This window comes from Chelon labrosus (genome assembly GCF_963514085.1).
Source record: "Chelon labrosus genome assembly, chromosome: 20".
Taxonomy (NCBI): domain Eukaryota; kingdom Metazoa; phylum Chordata; class Actinopteri; order Mugiliformes; family Mugilidae; genus Chelon; species Chelon labrosus.
In genome coordinates this window covers 17,065,512-17,087,190 of record NC_140353.1, presented here as the reverse complement: position 1 = coordinate 17,087,190, position 21,679 = coordinate 17,065,512, and the positions used below count along the sequence as shown (strand labels likewise).

Here is a 21,679-nt window from a genome sequence, read left to right as displayed (position 1 = left end):
ATTTAATCAATGAAACTTAATCTGATATCTTAGAATTACTATGTCAGGTAGGTTATAAAGAAGTATTTATGACTCGATTTATGATATGTGATCATTATTTCATGTCATTCTATGTCTTTCTGTGGTTTTAGACAACCACATCATTGTTCTGGTAAAAAAAAAAAAAAAATCTTCCATGGTTTGAAAGATGACATATGATACCACTCTTTCGCCCAGTGCTTTGCCACATTATGCTGAGAGCTGTGGTGGCCCAGAAAGCATCTTGTGTTTTGAGGGTCTCAGTTTGTCAACAACTTCCTTCTTCCCTCATCATCCTCCAACTTTACCTTTCCCTTCTCGTCCTCTGACACTAAATCCTAGTCATTATCAGTGACACATGACATACTGAAAGGCATACACCACTTTAAGAGAACGCTGGATGACTATCTGCGCTGTTCAACTTCTCTCTGATCCGGAGACGTGATGATATGCGTGTACAGGCGTGTGGCTGCACCTGGGTATTGATCCCTTGTGGGATTATAACATCTATGTACAGGCTCTCTACTGGCCTCCTTCACTCTGTCTCCTTGGGACAGCAGAGACATTATGCTAGGCAGTAGCACAGCAGGGTAGCCCGCTTAAGCCTTTCCCTGCGTGTGCGTGCGAGTGCATGCAGACACAATAACGTCTCGTTTTTCTCTCTCCTCGCAGAGCACCAGGAAGGGAGAGTGGGAATGAGATGGAGAAGCTAGCTCAGAAATACTCCCCGTGGAGCTGGAATGGCGGGCGCAACAATGAGGAATTTACTGGCTGATACGAGGCGAATGCAAAGACTGCCGGACTGGATGGTCGGTAGAGTTACTCTAATCTGCAGCCATACTCCAGCATAAAGATAGGGGCATTATGGTGGTGCAACTGCAGCCTTAACACATTTACATGATCCGCACTTAGGTTTCCAGGGCCAGAGCCTGAACATGACACAGAATATACAGCTCGCAGAGGTGGTCTAAAAGGGCTTTTCGATAGCAGCAATAGAAGGCACTCTAGGAAGAAATTTAGTAATTTACATACTGTTTGGGATTTATGACATCTAAGGACGCCATCTAAGGACAACGAAAGACACCAACCTACCAACAATCATAAAAACTAATCAGAAAATGTCCAGCATGACAATCCTCTTGGAAAACACAGGCAACATGTAGAGTGTAAAAAAAAAGGGAACAGTGTAGCAGTGCATTGCAAGTGACATACTGACAGTATAATGTTTTTTAACACACGGAATATAAGACAAAAAATGAGACACAGTGATACCGCATTCACTCGTAGGCCTTAAGTACAGTATGAGAGATGACACTAGTTACACACATGCTCTGTTTAAAATACAGAGTAAGCTCAGTCCCAAGAGTGTGGACCAACCTAGACAGCTTATTTACATGCTAACCAAATGTCTCTGCTTGTGTTCTTTGGGAATCTAAAGCTAGTAACATATATTCCATGAGGCCCACATACAATCGAGATTAAAGCCTGAAAAACAGGACTCCTATTCTGTCATTATTTACCAGTATACTCGGGTATGAAGAGCATTTCTAGGATGTTTTCATTCTCCTATGTGACCAGAGGGTGGCAGCAGCACAATGCAATCAGACTCTGTGCCCTGCTTCTCACTGCCACTGAGCTCAGCCATCAGCCCCAGGTTCTTCTTTGGACTATGTGAAAGAGCCAAGCCGCAGCATGCTTCCTTTAGGCCCATCTGAAATTCTTTTCACAAATCTTAGATGAAGGAAGGGATCTAATTATAATGTTACCAAATTTTTTACCAATTTTTTTATTAAATATATGAGTCCATGAAAAGTTCAAAGCGCTTCCCGGTGCCAAAAAATGTTCTGTATCAGTAAAATGAATGACTCAGACATCAAGATTCATTTACTCAGCCTGCTCCATGTGCAGACCCAAGCTACACTTAGTAAATTTGCATTCATGCATTAACCAATATTCCCCCTGCTGGTGAGCTGTCAGTCATAACTAGGGGCTGCATAAAGAGAAAAAAAGAAATCACTTAGCTAAATGGCCCTGGGTAAATTGCTCAGTCATGTTAGCCAATGATTGGAGCTGTTTCAGTTACTCTTCCTCAGATATGCATTAAGAAGAATGTGATGCAGATACATCAGGCTGTTTGCGATAGTTACACTGTGTTATTAATGACCTAAATATTGACCATTTACATGGATAGGCCACAATGTCATTTCATTGAATATAAGTGACGATAATAATCCTATGTTTGTCAGGTAGACAATAATAAGCCTTGATCTAAATTAGTTTTAAGTCTCTCCCTTTCCTCCGCTCACTGGTTTCTGTCTCTGTTTTGGTTTCTATAAACTATGCTGTCACAGTTGCCAATATAATGATTAAAGTTAGATGATTAAAATCTCAAACCATGGTTAAATAAAGATAAATCAGCCACCAACATGCTGCATATTCAGACTCTATATGCATAATGCTGCAGACACCGCCCTGGGTCACGTCTACATCTAAAATAAAGCCAACTACATGTAGATGGCTGATTTACCCACATATAGAGACACATAAAGAGGATGACAAGGGGAATTCACAACGCTGAGTCAGGTCCGGATGACAGACAACAGGTCATGGTGAGGTCACATCCTGGACAGAAAGAGGATATGCACAGACTTCCCTCCGAGAGTTACTGGTGAGGGCTGTCCCTTAACCTGTCCCACAACCCTAAGCTGCACCACCATCAAACTGCTTTTAGACAGCAAGAGGTCATGTATAGTTATACAGGAGTGTAAACAAACTCTGGTCCCTTGTGGCCTGAGAAGCTCACTCTGGTCTTGTGACCGCAATAACTGGATTCTAAACCACAAACTGGTTCCACATGTACTGTACTGTGTTTGTCTATAACAGCTGTGTAATATCTCTCTTGTTATATACTTCTGTTTGATTACAATGTACCTGCAGACGATACACCCTGATTCCAATACAAGGCTGCCGATGGGAAACAGAAACTATTCAAAGTAAGTTAAACTCTGACACAGATCAGTAAAACACACCTATGGTTATTCCAAGTATTCAGACCTAGGACAACAACTGTAGCCTTGAGTCCTTGTGCATAAATGTATCTATTCAGCAGATCACCGAGTACTGCTGCTTTTCAACTATTCTCTTTATATGTGTATTTTAATACTGTGTCCATATGTTTTCACACAGGACATCTGACTTCTGCATTCAACTCATCAAGATTAGGGTTTGTACTCAACTGAATTTTAGCTGTGGATGTTGTGGGAGAAAAGGATGAGAAATCCCAGGGATTCGAACCAGGAACTTTTGTCTCAGGTGCCAACAGTAGTTGCAGTAGTGGCTCAATAATTCTCAGACAAGTTCTCAAATGGACTGAGGTTTGAGCTTGGTTTACGTTTGGGGTCAATGTTTCCTATAAAGTTGCAGATTCTTTGCTGACTGAAGCATGTTATCTGGCAAAAATTTTGACCCTCTTTTTATCACACAGTTTCATGGTGGCTCTTAGTATGTAACACTTGACTGGTGGCGTTCAAGCCTCAATTTCTCAATGATAGTCTCATCAGACAATTTAATTCTTATTCTCTTTGAGACTTGATGTAAGTAGGAGCAGCTTCAGTGACTTTGAGGAGCAGCTTCACTGCTTCACCCCCGATGTGTGAAGGAAAGATACAGAAGGTCTTTCCTTCCTGCTGCTGTCAGGCTTCAAAAGAAGCACTCCTAATATGTGCAATATTATTACACCATAAGGCGTAATAACTTCATAACCCAGCTACACCAGTCTGTGCAAAATCTGACGATTCAATCTGTGCAATCTCTGCCATTTCTGTATGCTGTTGCAAACTACAATTTCCCCATTGTGGGACAAATAAAAGTTTTTCTTATTCTTAGGCCTTTGTAACTATACCACACGTCGGCTTTGTCTAAAAGTTGCACTTGAATAAATCACAAAGAGGCAGCACAAACACCAATTGGGCATATCACGCACTTAGTGCATTTCCAACAAGTTCAGCTGCCTATTTAAGATGCTCAATTGGCTCAAAAGCGGCAGGGGTGAGATCAGTGTCAGTAGTGGGACTCACCTGACCAACTAGTACGACAGACAGTCAATGATGGCCCACCACCAGAAAATGTCAAACCGCTGATTTGGTGTGTCACGGCCTTTTGAGCCACGTGTGCCCTTGCAAAGACGAGTGAAGATGTCACGTTTTCTCATTGGCTTACTCTTTATCACTTCTGTTTAACTGCAACTTTGTCATGTATCCAGGCAATAAATGTTGCCCTAATTCCACCACAGGACACTGTAGCTCTCTCATAGTTGTCGCAGGCATCTATTGACACTTTGAGGATGGCCTGCTAATTATTTCATCAGCGGCCTTCGGCAACAAGTATGAGGAAACCAGACATGCAAACCTAGTAAAACTAATAGTATAAAATCAAAATTATATTTTACCTTTGAACTATTCATAAATAATGTGAAATTAGCGCACATACTGTACTGAAAAACCACAGATGGTTGTTTAAAGGCTTACTTGTTTGTATCTTACAGTACTACTTTTAAGTACTAAGCAATTTGGGGCAAATGAAAAAGATCCAAGAAGGTTCAAAAAGAACTATTAGCTATTTTGCAATAATAAATGATCTGTGAAGATGGAATTAAAATTAAAATAAATTGTATGATGTGTTTACAGAGTTAAAACCCTAGAGTGAAGATATATCCCAATAAAATGTGATGGAAGGTAATGAGACGGGCGTTTCAGTTCAGGTCTCTCATTCACAGGACAGTTCTGGTGCAGCATCAACAGCTGCCATGGTAGGATGCCTCTGTGGCAGCAGACACAAAGAAATCCTGGAAGGGGATGGCGATAGCTGCTGGTGGGGGTGGGGTGGAGCGTACAAGCAGAGTTTAGGGAGAAGGACAAAAGATTACCCCCTCTAGATATCCATTACTCAAACGGGCTCAGCATGGGAGATCATGCTCCCCCACAGAAACCTGCAAAAAAGGGGTCACATACCTCATGATGACAGCTTAGTAATCCCCACATAGCTGCCTCGAAGCAAACAGACGCAGGAAATGTGTACTGTATGTGTACATGTCGGCCACATTTGAATACAAGAAGGGATTCAGGTGATGCAAAGAACAATATTTCTCATGTCTCTGGAGAAATGAGGACGTAAACATGGCCTTCCATGGAAATTCTTTACAGAGAATAACAGAGGCAGTAATGTTGAGCTGTGCTATTCTTCTTAATCTGTCATATAGCATCAAAGTGTGTCACTAAGCACTGTGCTGCAAAATGGCTTTTGTCCTAACCAGTATCCATTCACAGGATACTCCACACACTGCTCTGAGACCTGCGGGACAAAGGCTGCTCGGGTTTGGTTGATTCCTGTGACTAAAAGTAATTATACACATTTAGATAAAGTGTAATCCTCTACTGAACACTGTCATGCATCTGTGTTACATAATATAGCCTCTGGGGAAAACAAAAAAACATAATAAATATTAGCAGTGACGTTTGTGGGCACAAAAGTATTCATTGATATCTTATTCATGACCACATACAGTATAATCAACACGCCTAATGTAATATGGTTTAAAGAGAAAGTCCGTGCAGTGTACCAGATCTCAGGATCAAAGCAACCCCGTATCTGTCCTGTACACACCACTCAAAGCGAGCTTATCTTCTCAGTGCACGGGTAAAAGCACACGTTGTCACAGGCAGGGGCTAAAAGGGGACAAATGAGGGTTAAGCTGCTTTCAATATTAGTTCTTTCTCAAAAGATGACTCGATAAATATGTAAGAGGCACGAATCCAGGTTTTATTTACAGGTCAGATGACTGGATGTGTGCGGAAAGGCAGGGTGGCTTTCTTAATGACAAGCTGATGAAACAGGATGGAAATCATGATGAAATTTTTCATTCTGATTAGAAACTAATTTCACATCTACACAGCAGACGAGAACCAGCTTGAAGGAACATCTGCAGACGAGCAAATTGCAAATAATGCACGCTTTGAAATGCACTACTAAGTGCATAGTGCCTCACCCAGACAGGACCAAAAATGTAATGTGATAACAGAGTCCCAGTTGCATTAGATATGCCTGACTTGCAAATTAAGAATCCATAGCTGGACAGAGTACAGCAGTATCTGGTCTGATGCTACAGTAACAAACTCATGAATTGGTCCGTCGGTCTAATTACAATGTTAAGGATCCTATATTGTGCTTCTTTTTAGCTGGAGGGTATATACACTCAGTGTTGGATATAACTCAAGGAGCAGTCCAACAGTACTCCCAGGTGATCAGAAAATCTAGGACAAGACATACTGTACAAAAACGGACAAACACACAGCCCTCCATTCTGATCTGCAGCCATCCTTACAGGCCTGCCCTCAGCAAATGTAACAGGAGAACTGACTGTTTGTATTGGAAACTCGAGCTGCTTTCGCAGTCAGGTGGGAAAACAAGGTAGGGGACTTTAACCTGCATGTGCAACATAAAGGTTCTCAGAAAAACAGAGGGATGGGCCACAAAGCCAACAAAAGTGTTGCATAGGAGACACCAGACACACCCTCTCAGATTTGCATACACACCTAGTTTTTAAAAAGAAGAAATGTGCTAAATGTGGAGCTAGAAATGACTGAGCTAAGGGGTTTTACATGTGCACAGTCTTGTTTTCCCGGCAGTTTGAGGCAAATTCAGGAAGTAGCCAGGGTTTGCTGTGTGGGACCATGGAAACTAAGATCCCACCCCTCAGTGCAGCAGTAAACAGGCTGAAGCTATAGCAGCTATCAGCGGAAATCAGAGACAGAGACATCAGCGCAGAACATGACAAACGACTTACTTCAAAAATAAAGAGGATAGAGTCCAGCTCCTCCCTTTGAGATTTGTTCCCTGAAACACAAAGAAAGAGCTTTTAGTACGAGGTTTTTAAACACATAGCCTGAAGCTATACTGCATTAGCTTGATCAATAATGTATCCATAACATGAGCCATTTTGTAGACTGTTAACCAGAAGAGAATGCTCCCAGTGCGAATGAATCCCCCTACTCCAAATGTGTAGAAGGCGGGCTAAACCGACACCGTTATACTGGTCTTAACCAGAAATTGATTCTCTAATTATGCGTATTGTTCTGAAAATGTAGGGCAGAAGTAAAATAACCTTAACCATAATGTGCACCATTGCAAGCAGGGAGAGGGTTAATTATTGAACCACCATCGAGGGTGGCGGTCAACTAGGATGCAGTTCACAAAAAAAAAATAAATAAAAAACAGCTCACCTTTTTGTTTTAAGTTGCTTTCCAGTGTAATGAAATTTTCATAGAAGATAAAATAAATCTGAGAGCAGTTGCTCTCAAAGAATGTCTTCAGTTCACTCTTGTCAATATCTGTAGAAAAGAAGGGGAAAAATATTGTCAGTAAATGAGAAAACATTTACATCTTACATCTATGACTCACTGCATTTCAGTTAAATTGACTAGTCTATGATTTTCTTTCTCAGAATTACATATATATTTTCTAAACAAACAGTCACAACCCATGGCTAAAGATAGACTGTAAGGTCATTTTAGTAGTACTATGGGTTGTATTTGAATCTCTGTAATCAGTTGTGTCCAAGTGTCAGCTTTATATGGGTTTTGAGAGACCTAATGCTTCCACGTGGTGTCTCTCTTTGTCACTGAAAACATATGCATTGTTAATTTAATTCCTAAATGACAGTGTCAAGCATTGCAGTTGTGCAGATGGTGGCTTCCCATCTGTTCTACATCAATGAAAATTGCTTCACTTCCTTTCTCTGCGTAACTGCACCAAACCTTCACCTGTAACCACTAGCGGACTGACTGTTTTTTAGAGATGTTGTGAAACAACCATGCTTCCGAATCTGTCATAATACAATCGATCTAAGTGCAGAGATTTCAAAAACCTAGATTTTCTGATAAGGTGCAGTATAAATGATTTGTATTGTGTAATGTGGAGTTCCTGTACAAAGACACACATCTTTGAACAGGAACGCAGGAACATAAATGTGGGACCAAACTACATTTAAATTATTTGCTGAGGATATATTCATCTCCATCCTACTGGCTTAAACACTGCTCCACAATATACTGATTGCTGTTGACTGAAAGCAAGAGCAATCCAGAAGATGCACTCAGTAAATACTGTATATGCTAAGGTTCCAGCCAGAGCCCAGGCTGAGGTACAGTGAATCCAACACATATCGCAGTTTATTTTAAAGAAAGACAGCTCAAATACACTTGACAACCAAAAACATTAAACAAAAAGGTTTTAAGTGTAGAATAATAAGTCCTTTTGAGTGGTACTATATACACACCCAAGAGAGGAAGGCTTCACTTAAGACCACAGTTAACGGTTAGTTTGGCAATGCCAACCCTAAGCTTGCACAACTGCTTGACAACTGTGGGCATGGAATCAAATAGTTTTTGTAATAGCTATGGTGAAAGTTTCCTCCATGCTTCCAAGCACAACTGACAGCTCATTCATACTACAGCAACAACAATCTTTTCAATTTTTTCTCCATGGTATCCCATCAAGCTCAGTGGGATTTACTTTTAATTCCCACTCAAAGACTCTCCTGGGCAAAATATATGTGTATGATCATTGTTGTGCATCCTGCAAACATCCACTTCTGTTGCTTGAATATTTTTACCTATTAAGTATATTCATGCTTTCTCGACTGCCAACCAGATTTATCCATTGTTTTAAAAAATCCTTCTTTAAAGGTGTGCTTTAAAGGTTTTTCTGAGGATTAAATACAAGTTTACACAAACTGACTAGCACTTCAAAAAATTCACAATGCTTCATGTAAACAACTGCTAGTGTTTACCATGCTTATACAACTTGAGATGGGCCTGCCCTAAATAGTCAAATATAGGCCAGGAGGATTCCTGGCAAAGTAACAGCAATTAAGGTTCACCTTCTGTTGCGATTCTCCCACAAACACATGGCAACCTGGAAGAAACCCAGAAGCTGCTTCCAGCTTCCAGGGAGTGCAGGAATGATGTATTATGTGACAAAGATTCTGATGACTTATCTTTGCCCTGACATTAAAGCCAGGATAATGAAGACGAATGATGGGAAAATCAAATCAAACGTCTCTAAAACCTTTGTAATTTCTGCTTAAAGCTTTGGAGCTGCCTGATCTTGCCTATAACTTCAACAGCTAATCAAGGCGTACCATAAAAGCAAAATAAATAAAATAAAATAAAATAAACTGTTGTAAATTAGCAGTTGCAGGTGACATGCCCACTCCCAGCTAGAAGTTGAAACTGGCGTTAACTATGATCAGCTCAATTTTGGAGAAACGTAAGTAGTCCCAGTCATAAATGAAGAAGAGATGGTACAGGAACAAGAAGCCACATGAGCTGCGTTGGATTCGGTTGGGTTGGAAACATAGTACAAAAATGTGTGTCCAATGAAAAAGACCAACAAAAAAGAAACATTACAGGCTATAGGCTTCCCTTCTTCAATTAAACATAATACATAATTTTGAAAGCTGAACAGCTGTCCAACATTATTTGAGAAAGAGTCTGATGTTATGTTTAAGCACCTATCCATTGGACAAAAGTTCCTAAAGATGGCTTAACTTTCATTCAGTCACTGCCCTGGTCTGTGAAAGGCACAAATCAGTGCGACAGGAGCGTGCATGATATGGCTCAACTCCAACTGCCTGTACCTATTAGCACACGCTTTGAAGTGTGCTTTACAGGTTAATTATTTACCACGGTGAAGTCTCAAAGAGGCGGACTATTAAAAGAACAAAAATGAAGTTACATAAATAAATCGTTAATGAAAAAAAACAGGTGGTGGTCTCAGCCAATCACAGAAACATTAGGCCATGGGGCCACCAATGTAAGCACCTCCCTCAAGAAATTCCAAGGCTTGCAGTATTTTAAGCTGAATTGTTAACAGAGTAATAAGAGATGTGAAGCAATCCTGCAGCTTTATTTTTTAACTACGCAAAACCTTCAACAGTTTGATACAGTAGAGTACTAGAGTGCAGATTTTACTCAAGGACTGCTAAGGTGATCCTGGCAAACACTGCCCACAGGTAGCCAGTGATTCATTTTACATTGAACAATGGCTCTCTAAATTGCTCATTTGTATTTTAGATGCCACTCTGTGACACAAAAGAAAATCTGCAGTACTTGAAAACGATCTCTCAAAGAAACACTTTATTAAATACTCCTCGCTACCAGCTTTAAACTAAGCTCAACTGACATTTAAGGACACACACTCACACACGTGAGTGCACACACCCTCACACATATTATGGAGCCTTAGAAAACTTTAACTGTCGCAGTAATGATTATCAAAGCAGTGATTTAGTTACACAGTTACTGTAAAGTGGATACAACAATACGCCGCTCAGGCACAAGTTGCAACAGCTAACACCAGAGCTGGGGTTGTAGGCAAAATGTGCTCTTCAGCAACAACTACACATAGTGTTGAGGCTAATATGTTATCTAATATGTGTAGGTCAATAAACAGTCTAAAAAATGTATTTTTCGTCTATTATAGATATTTAGGACCACAAATAATACCCCAGGTCTAGAGTCTGAAGGCACTACAATTTTGACGCATCAGGTTGATCAGTTTTATATATATATTTTTTTTAAGTTGTTTATTTGATTGAAAAATGTTCACTGAAAGCTTGTTAGCATCCGGATAAAAGGAGTGGAAATGAACAGTTGAGAAAATCCTCAGTGAAGCTAAATTTGAAAAGCATCATACGGTGGGATCTTGCATATTAGTGGACTGCTGTTCATATAAAACAGGTTTAAACTGTTACATTTACAGCTGATTTGCTTAATGTTTTCCACCAAAACCCCTCAAACAAGAAAGTAAGAACAGATGTGTCCTGTGTTCCATAATTAGGCCACTTCTAAGGCTGTCTGTTTAAGATAATTTCCAAAGAACATCACCTAATATAGTTAAATTACATCTCTACTACATGTCTGTTTCTCGGTGCTCATCCTTTCCTTCTCTCCACTCTTCTCTTAAATCAACCGAACAACCCAAGAGCTTGCTCAGAGTGACATTGTTAGTTTAACATGATACTAATACTATAAGGTCTTGACCATACTATGTGTGCTCTGTATTTTATAAATTGGCAGGTCTGGTCAGTGAAAATGATGTTCCAGTGTACGCAAGAGAGACAAAGAAAGAGAAGGAAGAAATACTGACTCTAATTTGAATATTGTTGAGTGCATGAAGAGCTGATGGGGGTGGGCCAGTTTCGCATGTCATGCTGCATGTCTCACAGAGCCTGTCATCCCTTGCTCTCTAGCCTTCAGACTCGCTGCTCCCCATCTGCTCAAATACCAGTCACTGAAGCATGACGGTGGAGGATAAGGGGGCAAAATATCTTTTTAAACCACATCCCAAGAGTGTCGACAGCAAGTGAGTATCTCAGGTGGATGCTGACCGTCTTGGAAACAGCTGACACGACACTAACCAGACTTACAGTACGGCAAACCTATGAAAAGGACGTAATGAGAATTCTGATCATACTGTCAGTTACTAATAGCCAGCGGCTGCATTAGGCTTTCTCGATGTCTGTCATGTGTGTAAAAAAAAACATCTCCATCTCTTGCAAAAATAGCAGCAGGGTCAAACAGTGGCTGGGAGGGGAAGAAAGTCCTCCTCTATTTCCCATCTCTCTGCTTTTTTTGTCCTTTTTTCCAGGGGCAATGTTTGGCTGAGAGGATGAAGTTGTACAATGGTTGTCAGCACTGTGAGCCGATATCCAGAGAGATCCTTCTCAGGTAACAGCATGCGGACAGAAAGAGACAGAACCTGCTCTCCAAGCCTTGTGAAATACCGAGGATGACACTGTATCCTCTGAGCACAACGAGATAACTGTGCCCTTCAACTGACACCCCTTCTGTAAGACTCTCATGTCAAAGACAGGAAGACAAGGATGATCAGCAGCTGTAGAAAGCTGGGGGGTTCACACAGAGCTGTTATGGTGGGGTGAGCTGATACTGTTACGCTTTTTTTTTTTCTCAAAACCCCTCTGTTAGAAGAAACATACTTAATGTCAATACTCAGGAATTCACACATAATAGCACTTGTTGTGGGAAAAGCGAGTGTGAAAAGTCAAGAAAAGGACTGGGGCTATCAAAACCATGCCAAGATCACTGATAAAACAAACCAGAGGTGGGACTTAACCCCTAATGCTACTCCCGAGTGAGTGTGTTGTGTGTCACCATGTTTGTGTGCGGGGACATGGGAGGGGAGCAAAGAAGAGACAGGCGTGTTGAAGATAAGGGCACTGATCTTTAAAAGCTGTTCTACTGGTGTTAATCTGTCTAAAACCAAAGATAGACAGATGCAGATACCAAACGTTCCTGGCCTCAACATCCGAGCACTGCACTGGCCACAGTAAGTCAGAAGACTCGGCATATCAGAAAGCACCGAGTCAAAACTTGAGGTGCAAGAGCAACAGCAGACGGCCCGCGTTCCACTCGGGTAAGCCAAAACAGAAATCTAAGGATACATGCTCACCAGTCGTGGCAGGCTGAAAGTCTAATAAAGCTTTTAAATAAATACATTTCTGGTAGGCTTCAACAATTAAATGTCATTCAAAAGTTACATATGTTATGCAAGGAATTAGATTCACTGTGGGCGGTTTGTATTATGACTACTACTACTATTTAACTTGATTGCAGAACGCACACTGAAACAATACATTTAAGATGCTATCTCGTGTGGTGGTGCTCTGTCTCATTTGAAATCCATTACACAGTGAATACTGAACTGCAATTTGAATAAAAAATGATCTTGCAAACGCTGATATCTGTCAGGATTGCAATGAGGTATTTTCTCCAACTAGTTCGGCCATCATTTCTGCTGGCACACAATTTAGAGTAAGCTTTATACCGGTAAATCATCCTGCCTTGTGTCAACAGTCCATGCCACACAGAACTGAGGCTGCCTTTAGATCAACCAGTATCAGTATGGTGTCCCTAACAAACTGCTCAAAGAATGTAAATACCTCGTCCCCACTGATTTCCTAAAATGCAGTAAAATCTGACTATTGTGCAAAGGGGTCATTAACTCAGCTTTATTGTTAACTTACTAACAACTGTCTGAATAATCTTTTGGATTATGCCGACAGTGATAACTTAATGATTCAGAGACCTGCAATCTTCTATAGTGGAATTAATAAACACATGCCAAACAGTCCAGCAATGGCAGGTTTGGATTGGATGACACTGTTCTCCATTGTCATACGTTTCCTGTTAAATATCAGGGAAGGGCAGATGTTCCACCCCCATGTCAGAGAAGCCAGCTGGAAAACAACGTGCAGCCAAAGCTGGAGGACATAATGTAATATTTTACAGGGCAGGAAAACAGAGCATCCTCTCAAAGTGGTCTATGAAAGCAGATATTATCAGCTCACTGTCATTTCCAAAAACAATAAGGAAGCTTTTTCAATTTCTGGCAGAATTACTACTGTAATCTGAGATCTTAGGTCATCATCATCATCATCACGTCACTAAGGTCTCCCTGTTTTTCCAGTGAGACTTCTGGGGCAAAGATGAAAGGCAGTTTGAACTACCCCATGCCCTATAGTATAACTATGGCATGTTTTTGGTGTGTAACAACTTCATGTAAGGTAACAGTAGAAAAAAAAAGGACACCGTCCATCTCAACCTAATTTTCAGCTTCTGCTGAATAATTAGTTTGTCTTTGTGCGCTTGCTATTCTAATGATCCGATGTTAAACTGAGTTTGCACAGCAAGCACTGGGCTTGTTAGCCAAACAGGTGAAGGTCATCTATTCTGCTGAAGTCGTTGGTACATTTACACAAACGCCAGGATACTCTGCCCAACACCCCCTGTACAAACTTAATCAGCACACGACACATACAGTATGCAATCACCTTTGCAGTATAAAGGTTGTGTCAAACCATATTTAACTGTCTGGGCAACTTTTACCCTACTTGAAGCTCACTGATTAATATGCAATGTCACACACAAAAAGCAGGCTAATCAAGCCTTTCATCAGACATACACTCATTTCCATTAGTTCTGGGCTAGCTAACACTGCAGGTGCACTATATTCTTGCCAGGAAGGAGATGAGGAGAGAGAAGAGACTGATATGTTTCTTTGGCTGTATGCTCCGATTAGACACAGAGGACTCTTTAAGGGCCCCAGCAGAGGGATGCCTGGAGGGTGCCAACACAAAGTGGAGGAGATATGGGGTGGCAGTTAATGTGGAAGCAGAACCACAGATAGCATTAGCTTTCCTCAATGGTGAGCTAAAAACAAAGCAGGACCATGACATTTTAAAGATCAAAGGAGTGTTGTCTTTTACGATATATTTGGAATTCATTTTGGATATGCAAGAAGGAGTCCCGAGAATGCAAAAGGATGAGTACTACTAACATCTCTTAAACCAGAGCCACATTTTTGAATTAATACCACACATTGGCACCATTAACTAAACAATGCAAACAATGAGATGTCTTTTGTCATGAAAAAATAAGAAAAAAAAACAATGTCCATCAAGAAGATAAAAGAAGGGGGAGGCAGAATGTTTTCCAACATCACTGGATTGAGAATTGTGGGGAAAAAGTGGAATCCAAAAGGATCCATTTGTCTAAATATTCATTTAGACGTTTAATTGAACTTTAAGCTCAAAGCTGTGAAGACAGATGTGTCATAGCTAACAGAGATGAGCAGCATGTGTCATGTGACCAGTAGTTTGAACATGAGTGAGACCTGTCAGCAGCTTAGTCATCATGTCAGCTGTGTGGATTTATTTTGTAATCAAGGAAAAACAGCCAAGTGCAATTAACGTAATGTGAGAAGAACCTTCTAGACCACAAACTTAATAAAACGCTTGCTGAAGCATCATGGAAAGGAGTGCATCCAGACAAATACACTACATTACAGGCATTGCGATCTGATAAGTACTAAGTAAGAAAATTATTATTTTTTCAATCACAGCCAGTAATTACTTCTGATAATGTGGATCATGCTGTGAACTATTGATTTTTGCCTCCTCTCCAGCTCTGTGTCACTCCCTGTTTCTAAAAGAGAAAGGCTGAGTTCCTCCACAAACAGGGTACGCAGCATCATGAACGAAACAAACTTTGTGTTACAATCTATGGTGGCTAATGATGACAATGCTCATTATTAAAATGTGAAACAATATCTGCAGATCGTCAAAATAACTGCTGAACAAGCAGAACCCAATAAACTTGCAAAAATGCAACCTCTTTGGCCACCTTTCACCTGATAAGCTTACTGTGCCCTTTTCACCCACAGATCCGGAGCGCTTGACACAAAAACACGACGACGAGAGACGGACAGAGAAGAACATACTGCTGTTATCCAGTTTAATGTTGAACGATTGCAACCTTTTTACAACGGTGCAATTCAGCGGCTAGTTAACCACCAATTACCCCAAAGGATGTCACGTTATTCTAATGTGTTTGTAGTTCATATATTAATTAGATTTACATTAAATGATGTATTTTTTATATAAGAGATTATGAAAACTTCATTGAGCTAAAAATATCTCTACGTTCTAATTCACTTTTTTTTTTTTTTTTTTTTTAATTGTTGGATAAATATGATCAAATGTCATGTCAATATCATCCACAACAAAAAGATAATGAAATGTTGGTGTGTCTGCAAAAGTCGAATGATGTGAAGGGAAACAGGACATCTGCAGAGGGTGCTTTGTGACAAACAGGAGGTTGATATTTGACCACAGGGAAACAAGGTTAATCATAAATCTGTTGCAACCCGCTGATGAGGGCGAGTCTATCACATGATGCAATAGGTAGCAGTCAGTGTGAGTCTCATTTGAGGCCTTGACAACACACAGCTGCCTCTAATACTGTTCAATATGCTCTAAGCTGTGCCAGTCAGGAGATGTCGATCATAATTCAACTCTCACTGGGACAAATTGGTGTTCCTTATCAGGAAGTCGATTGGAGCCAATTGGCTTAGTTTTTGCTATCAGTATTGACAAAAAGCATTTTCTGTGGGCTAGTTTATCTTATAAAGATTGCAATTTGCAGCAATGCGCCACATAGGAAAGCAGCAGACTGGCAGATTTTGAGTTTCCATCGTTAATCAGGAGGAAACATTAATAACGGGCTTGGCGATGCCATGTTTCATCCTGTCTGAGCAACATATTCACAGAGAATGATTAACATACTGTTAGGCTAAAGCAATAAACATGCTGCGCTCTCATAGCGTGAGCTACAACTCATATACAAAATGTTACCATGCTTGTGAAGCCTCTAAACATGTAACGCAATGCTATGCATAAATGCTACCGTAGTGAAAACTAGAGCTGAATTAAACATAAGAATGAAATTGTTATGACGAGAGCCTTTCCTTTCCTACAATCACAACACTTTTGGCCATGCACATAATTTCATTACGTTGTCACTCTGCCAAGCACTGCATGAATGCCTCTTGACTCGCAGTCGGTTCCTAGCTGTGCAACAGATTGGGGCCTATGTGTCCACAGAGCACAGTGTGAAACGGTCAGAGCAGAACTGGCAAAATATGACCTTATCCTAGTCTGAGCCAACACATTAGAGACTGGCTTATCTTAGCAGCTTAACACTGGAGAGTTGCAGAACTGGCAACTTTCACTCTTCCTCCTCTGGCAGCAGTACATGTAACACATTTACCAAATAAACGATGAAGCTAATTTTATTCAGCGTACAAATCCGAATTAAAGATGGATGCAAACAAATAAAGCACGTTTAGTGACATATTGTTCCCTAATTCCATTCAGCAGATCTATAAAATGCCACAATTAACAACAGGGATAGGTTACATGTATACATCAGGTGTTTTATGGTATGGAACTCCTACTTTGGAACTCAAGCTTCTATTTTTTTCTACATTACCAATTTCATGATTAGTAATTTCAACCAAATTGTTCACTGTTGTTATCAGCTAAATGTTCCTCTTTGACACTTCTTTGTTGCTATCTACAATGCTGTAAGCCCCAGCTAAGTGTTTATTTCCCCTTTGCTTTAAATCCGCTGAAGATTAGCGGAAGCTTGGACATTTGGAAAAGAAATATGTAAATACACTTAGATGAAGGCTTGATACCATGTTACAGTAAACCGCAGGTTTTGTTTGGGTTTGCCTATTATTAAAGCAGGACAGGTAAACAGAGCAACTAGACAAACAGGTTTTTCGTGTGCTGTGTAAAAAACCACCAGACATCACCCCTAGCAGAGAACAGGGCAGTGGCGCTCTCCCTGGCAGGCCAGTGGCTAAAAGAAAAAAAGCTATTCATTCAACACCATGTGACTTATATCATATTTCAAATTTGGGTATTAAGGAAGCTCTAAAAACACATGACAGCTATGCCACTGGCTAAAAACAGACAAACGAGGCCAAGAGCATTGCCAAATGTTCATGTGTAGAAATATAATGCATCATGTATTACAATATAACAAAACATATCTGTAATCATTTGGGTATAAAATGGTTCACAAACTTAGTAGCAAAGGGATAAAAAAAGAGTAGACGCAAGTATTCACGCCACAGACCAACTCTCATTTGTATAAAAGGCCCAGAACACTCCAGAGTCTATGGATAGTGATATCAGATTCAACCTGTACTTCTGGTGCTTTAAAAACAGGTAGCAGGTATTCCATGAGCCACACAATGCAGGTGTGTTACTGATTTCACAAAATGACATTACTGTGTTATGAACACATAGGTCCAAACTATACCAGGAAGAGCCCTCTGGGCATTATGAGGTGTGGTGATCCAGCACCACTAATAATTATGACGTGCAACAGCTAGCTCCTCTGCTTTATCATGGCACGATTTGCAATTCTAATGTCCTAGGGACTGTCGCATAGGACTTCTTTATACTGCCAAATGCTTATCCTGACACGGCCAGTTCAGAAGCTACGCACATAAACAGCAGGAATGAGGGTAGGAAGAAGAGTATATAGTTCTATATAGCAGCACTAATTTCCCCTCATACCTTATTCTTGTTACCAGCAGTTCAGTACAGTAATTAATTTGATTAGTATTTTTAAAGCGTGAATAGAGCAAAAATGCAAACTGTAGAATAGAGTACAACCTCAAAAATTGTTTAATGCCACCGTAACTATAATAGGGTCAACCATTACCGAGTGACTTTGGACAAGTTTCTGCATGCACCTGTTGACAGGTGCTGTTGAAGAGGCACCTGACTCTCCTAACTCACCTTTGTCCCACTAAAATCTGAAACATGTAGATGAGATTGTCTTGATAGTATTCAACAAGAAAAAGAAGATATGTCAAGCAACACATGAGCTATGCCAGTGTATTTTACTATCCAATCTCTCCTTTAAGGCTAGGCAGGATAGGGTGTAGATTTAACTTATGTTAAATGGTCAGAAATATTTTGGTAGGATATATAAGTTGCACTGCTAGAAGTGAAACTTCTGCATTTATTTGTTTTAAGCTTCAAGCTAACCATTTACAGTCTAAGCTCAAGCGATGTCGCCTTACATTGTTTAAAGATGTTTACAACAGCTGGTTTAGAGGCTCATTCTTCATTTCTTCTTTTAAATCCCCTTATACAGCAGCTCTGCAGATGTCACACTAAGGACGGGACGCTAAAAACAGGACAAAGCTAACAGAAGCTGTTATAATAGGCCGTGACCTGTTAAGAGCAGTTAATCTAGGTTCTGATGCCTCAACTTTGCGTAATGGTCAATACAGAGTACTAATCAGATACCAACATAGTAAATAGCCGAAAAGCAGAATGGATTTTTGGTAGTGAAATGTTAGCCAGAGCTACAAAGATGTCAAGCATCTGGGAATATATTACAGTAGAAAAACAAAGAATCCATGAGTACTGGCGTATTCTCAGATTTGATCTAGCATTTTAGGCAGCATCCAATACTGACATCAGTATTGGAACAACTATTTTACTTTTAGTGTGGACAGATTTAAGAATCGGACACAAGTTCAGTGTGTGATAAGATCTAAGGAAACAACACAAAGTGTAGTTGAACTACACTAGACCGTCTAAGTGTTGATATCATGCCTACCATAGTGCCACATAAAAGATGGTAAGAGGCTGAAGTTATTCACAAGCCTAACCCGAGTGTTTTACAAAAGGGGGAGAATCAAAAGTCGAGTGATCTCAGCCTTTACTTCAGCCACACCGAGTACTTTCTTGAGAGCCCTTCCGATGCTGTGCTCATTGTTACCCCTGGTGCTTCAACTCGTGATTTCCTCTTCTAAAAGCAGCACTTTCAGTTGACCTTGACCCAAACAACACTTAGAGTCCGCAGATGGAGAAAAGTAAGGTGTAATGATGCTATATTTGATTTCTTCTGAAAGACGAATGCGGGGCTTTCTTAAAAAAAAGCAAAAAAAAAAAAAAAGCATTACCTTTGACACCTACACTTACAAACAAACACATCTGATTGTTGTCACTAGCAACACATTCACTGTTGTCCCCATGCAGTACACAACCAGCAGGTCCCATCTGAACGTGTTTACACCAGCTGAAGATCACAATAGAACACAAACTACTTAAGATACAGCTGTCTTTATGGTAAAGTGTAGTTATTTATCACAAACCCTAGTGGACCAACATACAGTATGAACAAGCCTCCTCAAAAGCTTTGAGTCTGACACTACTCCACTGCTCTATGGCTGACTAGGCTCTCTGATTCCCCAGCTGTGGGATTTGCCTTAGGGATTCAATGGGTATTCCTACAGACAAACACTCCTGTGTACTTTCAAATCTATCAAGGATTTCCCACACTCACACCAGTACTTTTACCATGATCTTCAAAATTATTTTAATGGGAATTGGGACGGTGGTATGCAACAGTGAATACAGAATAAACTCTGCCCAAGGACGAGAGCGACTCTGAGCAAGAAAGAGAGTAGTTAGGGGCACCAGTGAGTGGAGCGCTGGGTGATCAGGTGGTTTGCTGGGTTCTTGTAATTAACAGCCTCAGCCAAATCCAGCCAGGCATGACCAGCAAATTAACATGCAGCAGCCTTCACACTCTATCCCACAGATCTGCTCAGTGAGCAGAAAACCAATACAGGGGCCACTCTGAAAATAGCCCAGACCATAGGTCGTCCTTTCCACTACAATACCAATGATACTATGACTGGATTCAACAAGCTCACTTAACATATCGCTTTCTTACAAAGCTGTAGAGACCAAGACATACAAATTTTGCATAGCCTAGACCCTGGAGAAGTCACTCTTACTTGTCACAACTTCTGTACAGAAATCATAAAAATATTTGAATTCTGAGACACAGTTCTTTACACCACCAGGGACAAAAGCTACAACTCGGTCAGTGTTGCCAGCGGCAATACATCATTGGCTGATGCGTGACCGCATTAGTGGAGCAACGAAAAAAAGTTGAAGCCAGCTCAACTTTCATGTTGTGCACGCTGCCCATCCAGTCCGAGAAAATGGCTGTTAGCTTGTTGTGACATATCGCCGGCTTCCAGAGAAAATGCACTGTAGTCTGTTGCTGTCTTGGCGCTCGTGTGAATATAGCATTAAGATCATCAGCGCTTTTGTGGTGTTGATAGCATGATAAATGATGACAGTAAATTACCCTTGCTAAAGACAGTCTTAAAAAATAAACTTACAGGTTAAAGAGTTACTTATCAAAATTCCTGTGAATACAATCGTGTTTAACCTTACTAAAAAACAATGGGATTGTTGACATTTTACAATCATCTAATGTGGGGAAATGACTTCCTTGGTAATATTATGAATATTCATTCATTCATCTTCTGTAACTGCTTATTCCTGTTAAGGGTCGCGGGGTCTGCTGGAGCCTATCCCAGCTGTCATCGGGCGAGAGACGGGTACACCCTGGACAGGTTGCCAGTCTATCACAGGGCTAACACAGAGAGACAGACAACCACTCACACTCACATTCACACCTATGGCCAATTTAGAATCACCAATTAACCTAATGAGCATGTCTTTGGATGGTGAGAGGAAGCCGGAGTACCCAGAGAAAACCCACGCAGACACAGGGAGAACAACCACCTCACCACTGTGCTGCCCATATTATGAATAGCACGAGTTATTATTTAAAAAGACAAAACACTGTCAGCAGTGAAAGGAGGCCAGCTACATTTTCCCCAAGTCCCTGTCCTGTCCTGTCCTCCACAGCACCACATCTCTCATCACGGCTTCCTGCCCACTCAGGAACCAGCAGCACCAGGAGGAAATCCTTCCTCAGCTGAAAGCACGGTGAAATCTGGGAGTTGGGGGGACATCAGCATGCACGCCCAGCTATCAGCTGCTGGACAAACAGTCCAGTCTTATCTTTAGCTGCACATGAGGGAAAGAAAAACACAGAGGACACGCAGAACTCTGAATTGACCTCCACCTTGGTGGTACTGGTCTTGACATTGAAGGGTTTGCTATGACAGCAGAAGGACTCGGCCATGTTAACTTCCCACAGTTTATCTCAAGCTTCTAAACACTATTTGGCTGACACTGGCTGCCCCAGTTGTTCCACTGTACTGGAAATCAATACAACTGAGGCCAGACCACTATGAAAGCATTGCAAGCCTGCATGCATCAGTCAACAAACAAACCCTGAACAGCTCAGATGTGCTCTTTACTAATGTGATCCTCCTATTCTATAAA

The 21,679-nt window shown here is 40.8% G+C and overlaps 1 protein-coding gene across 4 annotated transcripts in view; it reads right to left on the bottom strand.

The window, feature by feature from the left end:
- Positions 1-21,679, bottom strand: part of ralgapa2 (Ral GTPase activating protein catalytic subunit alpha 2) — an 89,173-nt gene that overhangs the window by 65,570 nt on the left and 1,924 nt on the right. For all 4 annotated transcript variants that reach the window (XM_084569665.1, XM_084569666.1, XM_084569668.1 and 1 more), the window contains exons 2-3: positions 7,296-7,403; positions 6,860-6,909 (exon numbers count right to left, since the gene is read on the bottom strand). In XM_084569665.1, coding sequence (XP_084425791.1) covers positions 6,860-6,909; positions 7,296-7,403 — 158 coding nt within the window. The remainder of the gene's footprint in view (positions 1-6,859; positions 6,910-7,295; positions 7,404-21,679) is intronic.